The 10,893-nt window shown below is 38.2% G+C and overlaps 4 protein-coding genes across 4 annotated transcripts; all 4 read left to right on the top strand.

Annotated features, from left to right (window-relative positions):
- Window positions 1-590: 590 nt before the first annotated feature.
- On the top strand, window positions 591-1,241 carry RO3G_03521 (uncharacterized protein; the record flags this gene model as incomplete). The annotated part of the gene is made up of 1 exon (XM_067658111.1): window positions 591-1,241. One exon carries the CDS (start codon window positions 591-593, stop codon window positions 1,239-1,241), a length of 651 nt encoding a protein of 216 aa, XP_067514212.1.
- Window positions 1,242-2,414: 1,173 nt separating this feature from the next.
- RO3G_03520 (uncharacterized protein) lies at window positions 2,415-3,422 on the top strand (the record flags this gene model as incomplete). Its single annotated transcript, XM_067658110.1, has 2 exons — window positions 2,415-2,576; window positions 2,625-3,422. 2 exons carry the CDS (start codon window positions 2,415-2,417, stop codon window positions 3,420-3,422), a joined length of 960 nt encoding a protein of 319 aa, XP_067514211.1.
- A 396-nt stretch (window positions 3,423-3,818) lies between these two features.
- RO3G_03519 (uncharacterized protein) lies at window positions 3,819-6,757 on the top strand (the record flags this gene model as incomplete). Its single annotated transcript, XM_067658109.1, has 2 exons — window positions 3,819-4,216; window positions 4,279-6,757. 2 exons carry the CDS (start codon window positions 3,819-3,821, stop codon window positions 6,755-6,757), a joined length of 2,877 nt encoding a protein of 958 aa, XP_067514210.1.
- Window positions 6,758-8,823: 2,066 nt separating this feature from the next.
- Window positions 8,824-9,655, top strand: RO3G_03518 (uncharacterized protein; the record flags this gene model as incomplete). Its single annotated transcript, XM_067658108.1, has 2 exons — window positions 8,824-9,061; window positions 9,144-9,655. 2 exons carry the CDS (start codon window positions 8,824-8,826, stop codon window positions 9,653-9,655), a joined length of 750 nt encoding a protein of 249 aa, XP_067514209.1.
- Between the last annotated feature and the right edge of the window lie 1,238 nt (window positions 9,656-10,893).

The raw sequence follows: 10,893 nt of genomic DNA, 5'->3' as shown, positions 1-10,893 counted from the left end.
TTTGAAGTTGGGCTCAAGTGGTAGCATACGGTTTATTTCTTCTTGGTAAAGCGCAGACCAAAATTAGTATTATGTTTTTCCCTCACAACATATGACTTTAATGAGAAGTGTTGCTAAATGTTGACTGATCTTAAAGACGAGTGGATAATAAACAAATGCTCAGTTAGTATGGGTTGGGAAGCGATATTAATAGAAAAATGGGTTTTCAAAAGTGTTGTAATAAAGACAAGGCCATGTCTTTTACCAATTCTACCAATCTTTTAATATTTCTCTTTAAAAAAATCTGCCAGCGTTTAGTCCCGCCTTTAATCCGATGAGAAAAATAACAAAAAATAATTTGGCGAAATAATAGAAAATGATTGGTCCATTTTAAATTACACTTTGACTTAATTGAGAAATTGTTTTGGTTGCTTTCAAAGTGAAGCTATTTCTTACTTCCTACAATGTTAATTTAGCCCTTTTTTCATCTCTGGAAATAAAATTATACCCTATTGTATTATGCATTAAACAGAATGAGCAAAAACACTTTCTATTATGAAGATGGACTAGAGAATATCTTTAACGAGAATGGAGAGAAAGTTGTAGACCCAATGGAAGATGTATTGACATATATCATCGATCCGAACATAGTTCTCGCCACAATAACGAGCCAAGCTGCCTATTTGGTTGCTAAACCAGAAGATATTAAGGATACTGAAATGGAAGATGCACCTGCTAATAAGGTCAAATTAGCGAAAGTACCCGTTAACAGTAATTACAGAAACTATGACGACCACACGAGAGAGGAGTTCATTGACCGAATGATCGAAGGTCCCGTCAAAAGAGGAAGAATGTCGGCAGTTGCGAGAGAGTTAGGAATAAAGAATAGCACTGCTAAGCGTTGGTGGGAACATTATCAAGAGACAGGCGAGGTTTCGTATAAGAAATCTGAGAAAAATGTTGGCAGACCTCGTACTTTTACTGAGGAACACGAAGAATACATTCAAGAAATAGTGAAGAAAGATCCACAATTGTGTGCTGTTGATATTATTGACTCGTTGGCGTCCAAGTTTGAAGGCTTCTCAATTTCCAAATCTCAAATGAATCATCACTTGAAAAACAATATGTTTATCACCGTGAAGAAGCCAACTTTTGAAGCAAAAATAAGAAACTCAGACGATAACCTACAAACGAGATATGAATGGTTCATGAAGTGGAAGGATTCAGACATAGACTTTGAAAAAAAACTGCGTTTTCATTGATGAGGTTGGCTTTAATATTAATATGAGGAGCAACTGGGCAAGGTCAACTATAGGAACACCTGTCTTTGTAGAACTTGATAAGGTTTGCACCATCTCACACCATCGTCGGTGCTATCCACTCCTTCAGTGTTATTCATGTCGCAATGTAAAAACCCCCACCAAGGAAGGAAAAGGCTCCAAAACCTGCGGCAAGTAAAAGTGAGAAATCAAAAAAGAGAAAGCTTGCAAAGGACAAACAAAGAACAGGCGAAATCATCATTGAGGAACCTGTTGTAGGGTATGTCGAGGTTGAAAGTATTGATGATAAGGAAGCCAATAAAACCCCCTCCAAAGGCACTACTACGGCTCATTTTATAAGGTTCATGAACGAGCTACTTGACATTATGGATATAGACGAAAGTCTAAAGGGCAGTTATCTTGTGATGGACAACTGCACCATTCACAAATCACATCCCATGATTAGAAAAATTGAGGGCAGAGGATACAGAGTCATGTATTTGCCTCCGTATTCACCAGAGTTGAACGCAATCGAAAACTTTTGGGCTATTGTAAAAAGAAAAATGAAGCGCGAGAACCTAATGACAGAGGAGACTCTATCTCAGAGGATCGCTGATGCTTGCAATAATGTACGCGTTGGTGACCTTCGCGGATTCTGCGGTCATTCTAAGCGTCATATTACTTATTGTCGAGATAAAATTCACTTTTAATCAATCGCCAATCTTAAAACTGCCAAAATATTTTTTCCATTGAGTCAATAAAATATTTTAAAACAACCAATCATTTTTTATTATCACCATTCGTACGGTTGCCGGAATGAAGACGAAAGATGTGGTACAATCCACCCGCTTTCCATTAATTTCTATAACTTTTTTCCTTATTTGGCAAGCGAATCAAAGACATTCACACACATTATTCAAGTCTACATTTCAAAAACAAAACCTACGACAATTGTAAATGCCACCATCCAGAGGCCCTTACAAATTACAGCAACCTGCTCTGACACAAGAACAACTTGCTGAAGTGAATTCACTTTTTAAAATCTATCGCAAGCAGCTTCAATGCTTTGCATGCCGTAACACAACTACTTTTCACCGACATGGATCTTCATCTCGAGATCCCACTCAATCACAGTTTACGTGTACCTCTTGCAAGAAATATACTCCTTCCCACACAATGTATCATATGCTCAAGGTCGCTGCTTCTGAAGCTCAACCCGAAGATATGGAGCTCGCACCTAACGATCCCGCAACTACGTCAACTGGTGACACACCCAATTTAACTCAGACCAGTAGTACTGAAGACCCTCAAGCTGTCATCAATCATTTACAACAAATGGTTGAGAAGCTGACCTCCGAACTCTCTAAGGCTAACCTCGCCATTTAGCACCTCAAGAACCAGTTGGATTCTCTCACCTCCCAGGGATCCCCTATAGCCAACTCACAGGAATTCCCTACCATTGCTGAATCCCACAACAATAACAATACTCAATATCCCGATGCACCTTGGCATAACCCAGCAAAAATCGACGCTATGAAGCAATCCTTAGCTCGTCATAAAGAACTCCGTCGTGCTCAACGTGAAGCCGCAGCTGCACGTTTCTTCCAACCACCTTCGCCCAATCAAGGTTTTAAGTACCTCTATATTCCTACGAAAGCACGAATCCCTGTTGGCACCCTTCGCACGATGTTTCGTCGTATGGGCGTCAATAATGCCTGGCTACTTGATATTCATTACCCAGCACGTCATACTGCTGCTGTTCTTATTCATAACGACTTCGAATCCGAATTCGTCGACCTCTTAACGAAACATCGAATTTCACACAACGAGAACTTTAATCCTAATAGCGGCTCAATCCTTGAAGATCCTAATCTCAAAGACCTCTCTACCACTGAGCGAGACGAAATTGCTCGAAGACACCAAACCACAAGACTTGAACGCGCTATTCAACATATCCGTGCTCCTGTTAAGTACGCCGTTGCTCGATACTTTTATGACAAGAACTACATCACCAAAAAGTTTTACGATTCTCTAGCCTCGGATCGCTACCCACAGATTGGTAGCATATTCAACCAAACACCAGACACCTCCTCTCCACCACATCCAGACGACGTCGGCCAAATGCTTTTGGACGATGACCTTAACATGTCTGACGAAGCTGCCCCTGGATCTCCCCAACATTAAATAATGAGTCGACTAACAATTTCATTATTTAATGCTACTGGAATGCCAAAACAATCGATCTATCCGATTTTACAACTTGCACAGAACTCTGACATTCTTTTTCTTACTGAAACCTGGTTACTTTCTCCAACGAGATTCAAATCTACATGGAAGGAGTATCATACGTATGGCTTACCATTGACAACCTCAAGAGGCCGTCAGGGACATCTTGGTCTTGCCTTACTGGTTAATCCCAGATGTGACTTCCCTGTCTGTCAAATAGAACATTCCCATCCTTTATTAGCAAAGCATACTCTATCTATTGTTTTATCCTCGACTGTACTGATTCACTGCATTTACATACCTCCTGAGTTAGAAGAGGACGTACCAATTACTGCAATCCTTGATGAATTACCTATGCAATATGCTTCTACTACTACGACGATACTTTGCGGTGACTTTAATGCTCGGCTGGGACAGACCACTGGTGACACACGACTCGACCCTCGCGGCCGTGTCTTCTCAAACTGGATTCAGACTCAAAATCTTACACTATGGAATCAACGTCTCACTTACGGGCAACCTACATCCTATACATTTCAGGGCACAAGCATCATCGACTTTTTCTTAAGTGATACGGACCTGGTCTCACCTTCATTGACCATTCGCCATGATCTGTCTCTTTCTTCTAACCACAAGTTCATGACTTTCTCTTTTGGGCTCCCGATGTCAGTCAACACCGTTTACCCCCACAGCGTGTTACCTGGAATCTTGGTAAACTTAAACTTCCTAAAAACAGAGATTCTTACAGGGACGTATTCAAAGAAAATTTAGGGCTTATCTTACCACCCCATTCATCCCTTTCTTTTTCTCATAGCTCTGCAGCCTATGAATATATCGATGATATCCATCAACAACTACGTGATGCTATCTATAACAGTTTGGATGCGGTATGCGGCCGACAACCCCCATCAACAGATGACTGGCTAAAGGATTTTTGGACTCCTGAAATGACCTCTGTATTTAACCGTAAAGAGTACTATTACAAAAAGTGGAGAAGAGCACATGGCTTAAATGCCCTGCGGCAATGGGTATTACACCAAGAAGCTCAAGCAAAATTGCGCCGTCTCATACTCAAACGCCGTCGAGAAACCTGGCGACAGTTCTGTGATCAAATGGCTCAAGGGGAGTACTCCAAAGCAATAGCGAAGTTTAGTCGAATTAGGAAAAATAGAACTATTAAACCCACGTTTTCTACTTTCGAGGGACCACAACATGCAGCAGATACAATGGCCCAACATCTGGAACGTATTTTTGCTGGCGATCTCCTTCGCAATTCGACTCACACTACAACATCCACTGATGCTGCACCGGTAGTACCTGAACTGTTTGATGTTGCATCCTGTTCTATTACCATCGACGATGTCAATGAAGCTATTAAATCCCTTCCTCGAAAAAAGGCTCCTGGCGTAGATCATTTAACCATCGAAATGCTTGCCCCTCTCACCGAAATACTTACCCCAATCCTTGTCTATTTATTTCAATTATGTTGGCGTTGGAGTTACACCCCTCTGTCTTGGAGAGTAGCTCAAGTTATCCCTATTCATAAAAAAGGCCAGATAACCGATCCAGGAAACTTTCGGCCAATTAGCTTAACCTCTATTTTTAGAAAAATCTTGGAAAAGTGCTTGTACATTGATCTTCTTGGCCAAAGCCCAACATTAGATATAGCTCAAGGCGGTTTCCGTGAAGCCCGCAGCACGCTAGATCAAGCTCTATGCCTTGCTGAAATCTGCGCAATCTTACGCAAACACTATGATATCAACCCCACACTGGCTTTCCTAGATATCAAATCTGCATATGATACAGTCAACCGAGATCATGTCTGGCAAACTCTTTCTCCATGTGTTCATCCTGCACTACTTGGCCTGCTCAAAAATATATTCAACGACGTCCAAATCGAGGTTCTGCTTGGTAATACGAAATCATCACGATTCTCACCGAAAACTGGGGTGCTGCAAGGATCTATTCTTTCTCCTTTCTTGTATTCCATTTACATCAATCAATTACCTAGCCTTCTTCGTGACCGCCCTCTTGATCCTGTCCCTGACGCTGAGCCAGTTATGTTTGCCTCATCTATCAACTGCCTTTTATATGCTGATGATGTGGTTCTTATAGCTTCACCATCTAGACTCCAAACGCTCTTACAACAATGCGAAGAACACAGCTATCAATTGGGTTACTGTTGGAATCCTCTTAAATGTGCAATAGTGGCTCCTGCTGAAGATACTCAGTCGTATTCCCTATATAACACTGCGATCCCGCGACAAGATTCTTTTCCTTACCTAGGCATCCCCATACGACCTGGTGGTTACATCAACACTTCCGAGCTAATCCAAGGAAATATTAATAAAGCCCTCAAGACTATGAACCAAATGACCGCAATTGGTGTTAACTCTACCGGATTTGATCGTCTCTTGTCGGCTCGTTTTTATTGCCAAATAGTTCGCCCTCAACTTGAATATGGCCTAGCCATTAGTGCCGTAAAATACAGGGAATTTCAACAACTCGAATCTTGTCAAAACCAGTGTTTACGTAGAATATTTGGTGGTAGCCGTCGCTCCTCAGTCAAAGTGATGCTACATCTAATAAATCAACCTACAATGAAAGAACGCACTCACATTTTACAAATGAAATTTCTCCTCCGTTCCTTGAATGTTCCTGATGATACTCTTCTGTCCCAACTATTACCATACATTCGAACATCTGCAAGTGGCTCACAGTGGTATAAACTTACGACCTCTCCTCTGTGGCGACTTTGTACCGTACAAGATGTAGAACAGATCGACAAACGCCGTTTCCAAGCTATTCGTCAAGAGTATCTCCAAAACTCCTTAGAGCAACGCCGTGATAACACTAACTCTGTCCTTTTATCTGCCTATCGTGTTGACCTAAAGGTTGATCCTATACTATGGCTCCCAATGACCCCCGTCGAACGAAGTCGCTTACTCCGTTGGCGTCTCGGTTGGCTTCCTGGTGGCCTCCCCAAACTGTGTATCTACCACCCATTTGACCTACTCACAAGGACTCATGCCACTGAATGTCTTCATATGCATCGACGCCTGCAAATGCCACGATCTATCCATGACCCTCTGTCATTTCTCTTAAACAAGCTGCCCACTTCCAAAAAGAAACCAACCGACAAAAACCGCTCAAAGCATATTGCATGGCCTATTCGTTGGCCAATTATCTGCCAAATTTTACACGAACTAGATTATTTGCATCACGATCAAATCTCTCCTGATGTTCCCCCTCTTGGTCAAAAGTTATTATCTTGGTTATTCTCTAGCTCTTAAATGTATTGATTACACCTTCCTATCATATTCCCTTCCTTATCCTTTTTACCTTTTTGGCTATCAAAAAGGTTTTTAGTTTCACTAACACTTCTTTGAACTGGCCCGGGCAATACAATATGTCAAATATTATGTGCTCATTTTGGGTTTTAAAATTTTTTACAAATAAAAAAACTATTCTTTAATCGTATTCATCTGTATTTCATCTGTTTTTCATCTGTTTTTCATCTGTTGCCAGTTTAGCGGCATTTCCCTTCCATCTGATTTTCTATTGTACTATCTTAAAAATGAATATAACAAGAGACCAAGCGATTTGCATGTTTTTCTATGTTAAATACTCTGATGAAAATGTTCAAAAATACAAAAAAAAATTGAAGACTTTGAAGAAGTAGATATTTGTTACAATGTTGACGAGCGTAAACCAATTTTGGCCTCCAAACTGAGCATTTTTGGTGACCCCTTTACTTATAAAACGTATCTTGAAGCTGAAAGTTCAAGTAATTTGGACCAATCTAAAAATGAAAAAAAAGAATAATCCAAGAATTACGTAGGTTTGAAAGCAAAGATTCCAATGTTTTAATTAACATAACTCTTTTTTTTTAGAAACGGAAAGTCAAGTAAAGCGGTTTATCAACGAAGCCTATTGCTGTGAAGAACCTAAGAATGCGGAAATTTATTGTAAATTGCCAGTTTCTACCAAAAATATTTATGACACAATTATGCAGTATTCTACAATATTTGAGAGACGAACCGCTCAAGCATTCGCTACTTGGTGTAGAAATAATCGGATCAAGTTTTTGAACAAGAAAGGCAATGTTGTAAAAGGAATTCGCGTCAGAGATTTATATGTCATGGAGGAAATTTATTATGGTACTCCAATAGTAGAATTTAACCAAAAAAAAAAATCTACTAACATAATTTTCATAGATAATTTGATTTGTTCTATTTCCAAGTATTTACCTAATTATCCAAAGTCAGTCAAAAATTTAATTCACGAAGGATATGAAATACAGTAGCCGCTCTATTTAAGGGTGGCCAAAATTTTTGGAATATCCACCCTTAAATAGAACATACCCTTAAATCGAATTCCGTGACTGTTACAAAACGAGGTCACTTTATGTATTGTAGCTACATTATAGACATGTTTGTACAACATGTTTCCACGTAGGCTACTGTCGGTTGATATAGGTCTGGTAATTGTGCAATGACATTAACAAATCAAAACTTGCTTAAGACTTGATCAAAGTTGCTGGAAGGATAATATACGAGTCGTAGGCCCAAAATAATTTTGATGAGAATAAATGTATGATACAATAAATTCTATCTATAAAAAAATGTCTAATAATAAACGTGTACGTCTTTCTTTCTCAAAAAATTGAGCTTTTGGATCAAAATGCTACTGGCCAGCTTAATCGAACAGAATTAGGTGAATGGGCTATGAAGAAATTCAATTTAGATCAACCACTTGCCCAACAGACTATATCAAATATCCTCAAAAATGCTGAAACGTTATATAGTAATGTTAATGTTGTCAAAAATAGCAAAAGCCTAAAAACAACACGTTATCCTCAACTTCATGATGAAGTCGAAAAGTTTGTTGCAGACATGAACAATAACAATCTGCCAGTCAATTGAGACTCAATCCTTCGATATGTAAGACCTATTGCTTGAGTAAAGTATAGAATCCCTGAAAAAGAAATTTCATTTTCTTCTGGATGGCTTACAAAACTTTTTAAGCGAATTGGAGTAAAATGTAGGCCAATGCATGATGAAAGTGCCTCAGTAGACATCTCTTCTGAAAACATTCAGAACGAATTGAGGAAGATAGAAGAACTTCTTGGGCCATGTGATCCTGCAAATATCATGAAGTTTGATGAAACAGGCTTATATTACCAGCAACCACTAAGAATAACCATATGTTCCGAGTCGCTTGGTGGCCTTAAAAAAGTAAAACTCGTCTGACAGTTGGATTGCTCTGTAACTCGGATGGGACTTACAAAGGGCAACCAATTGTTATCGGACAACACAAAAGCCCCAAGTGTTTTAAAACAAGAGCTAATTTGTTATCCATGACTGCAATTGGAAAAAATGAAGTTGAATGCCACTATTCTACTAATGCTTGGATGACAAATGAAATTTTCACAGCCTACGTGAAAAAGTTAAATGTTGCCTTTGGAAGACAGAATCGAAAAATTGCTCTTCTTTTGGATAGTGCATCCGATCATAAAATAAGAATTCCGCTCAACAACATTAAATTGATATTTCTTCCAGCAAACACTACTAGTAAGCTACAGGCTCTTGACGCAGGTAACCTATTATTTGTTGACAAAATGCTATATAAGCTGTCTTTTTGTTTTACAGTTTTCTCATTAATATTTTGTATACACAGGAATTATTGACAACTTTAAGGCACACTTCCGAGCCCAGCAATACGATCGTGCTTTGTGTCTGTATATCAGTAAAAAGTTGGATAATCCGAATGTTTACAAAATACATCAAGCTCAGGCTATAGTTTTTCTAGCTAATGAATGGCTTAAAGTAAAACCAGAAACAATAAATGGAATGCTCCCAGATCTCCCCAGGAACTTTGACAGCAAAGTTACTGATGTTAGCCAGTTGAACCTTGAAGCAGATGAAAGCGAGATGATAGTATATTATACAACAAGCACTACTAATAATGAAGGAACAGCAGAAGGCAACGTAGGTGAAACGGAAGAAAATGACAACACAGAGCAAGATGAGCAGTTTGTTGATACAGTAGAGTGTAAAAATCGGTTGAAAGAAGCCTATGAAACTATTATCATGTACGAAGTTCCTTTGGACGACCTTGATCGTAAATTACATCGCCGAATTCGAATGAGATTGGCTGAATTAAATAATTCAAAAGAGCAAACAGTTTGATCTTATTTTACAAAGTAAAAAAATTTATTGTTAGAGTGCTCCAAAAAACTATCACTTATAAAAATTTTTTCTATTCAGTGGTAAAAATATTTGGTTTGCACCCTTAAATAGAGTAGTGGTATAGTGGTATTTATGCTGGGGACCTATGCTGTTCTTTAGAATCACACCCATAAATAGAAAATACCCTTAAATCGAACACCCTTAAATAGAGCGGCTACTGTAGTGGGTTATGCTCGCAAGTCCCCTGGTGATGAAGACGAGAATGATAGAATTAGGCTTCTTCAAGATATGATTAATAACTTGAGTGAACGATCATTTGCACAAAGAATTTACGTATCTCCCAGCAGTTGTGCCTCCACACCATTTTTTGAACGTGATTTAAAACGTAATGATAACATAATGGGTAAATTAGAAAACATACGTGGAAATAGTCAAGGTAAATTAAAATATACAAAAAAAAATTCCAAAATCTAAAACCTATTCTTGTTCAATTGATTATAGACATGCTGGAATACCTCAGCTCTGTTGATCATGATATTTGTTTAACATATATTGATTTTGCTGGACTTACAAGCAGAACAAATGACATCATACAATTAGTTGAAGATAACCCATCCATCAAGAAAATTGCGATCGATACATTTGCTATTTCGAACGAGGTTTTTCTGTTTGATGCTGATAGTTTGAAAATGGATGATAAATTATTAGAGAATTTTAATTGTAGAAAACAGTTAAATAGAAGATCAAAATAATTTTTATTTTCAAATTAAATAACAAAAAAAAAAAAAAAATAAAGACAATCATATTGATCCAGTTCCATTTATGTTTCAAGATTAGAGGTATTGTTGGAATATAAATGAAAGGACTGAGGATCTTCGTAAATTCTATTTAATGAAACCAAGATGGGTTGCGTTGGCTTAATGTTGTAACAAATCTCAATATTATCGAAATCTTCGATTAGTGTTTTATATTTCTTGACATTTTCTTTAGTATGTTCAACATAGAAAAACATACAAATTGCCTGGTCTCTTGATATTTCTATTATTGATTAAAAAATACAAGAATGAAAAAAGGTATTTTGGGGCTGTAATACTGTATTCAATAAAAAGATGTGTATAAATATAAGAAATAAAGAAGTGTTGTGGCTGTGATGTATAGGTAATATTATAATAAAGAACAGAATCAATGAAACAACGTAAGGTTCATTATTCGATTCAAAAATAAATAGGGGAAAAAAG

Source organism: Rhizopus delemar, genomic scaffold (genome assembly GCF_000149305.1).
Source record: "Rhizopus delemar RA 99-880 supercont3.2 genomic scaffold, whole genome shotgun sequence".
In the NCBI taxonomy this organism is placed as follows: domain Eukaryota; kingdom Fungi; phylum Mucoromycota; class Mucoromycetes; order Mucorales; family Rhizopodaceae; genus Rhizopus; species Rhizopus delemar.
The sequence above is the reverse complement of the archived record's forward strand: the minus strand, read 5'-3'. Positions and strand labels throughout refer to the sequence as shown.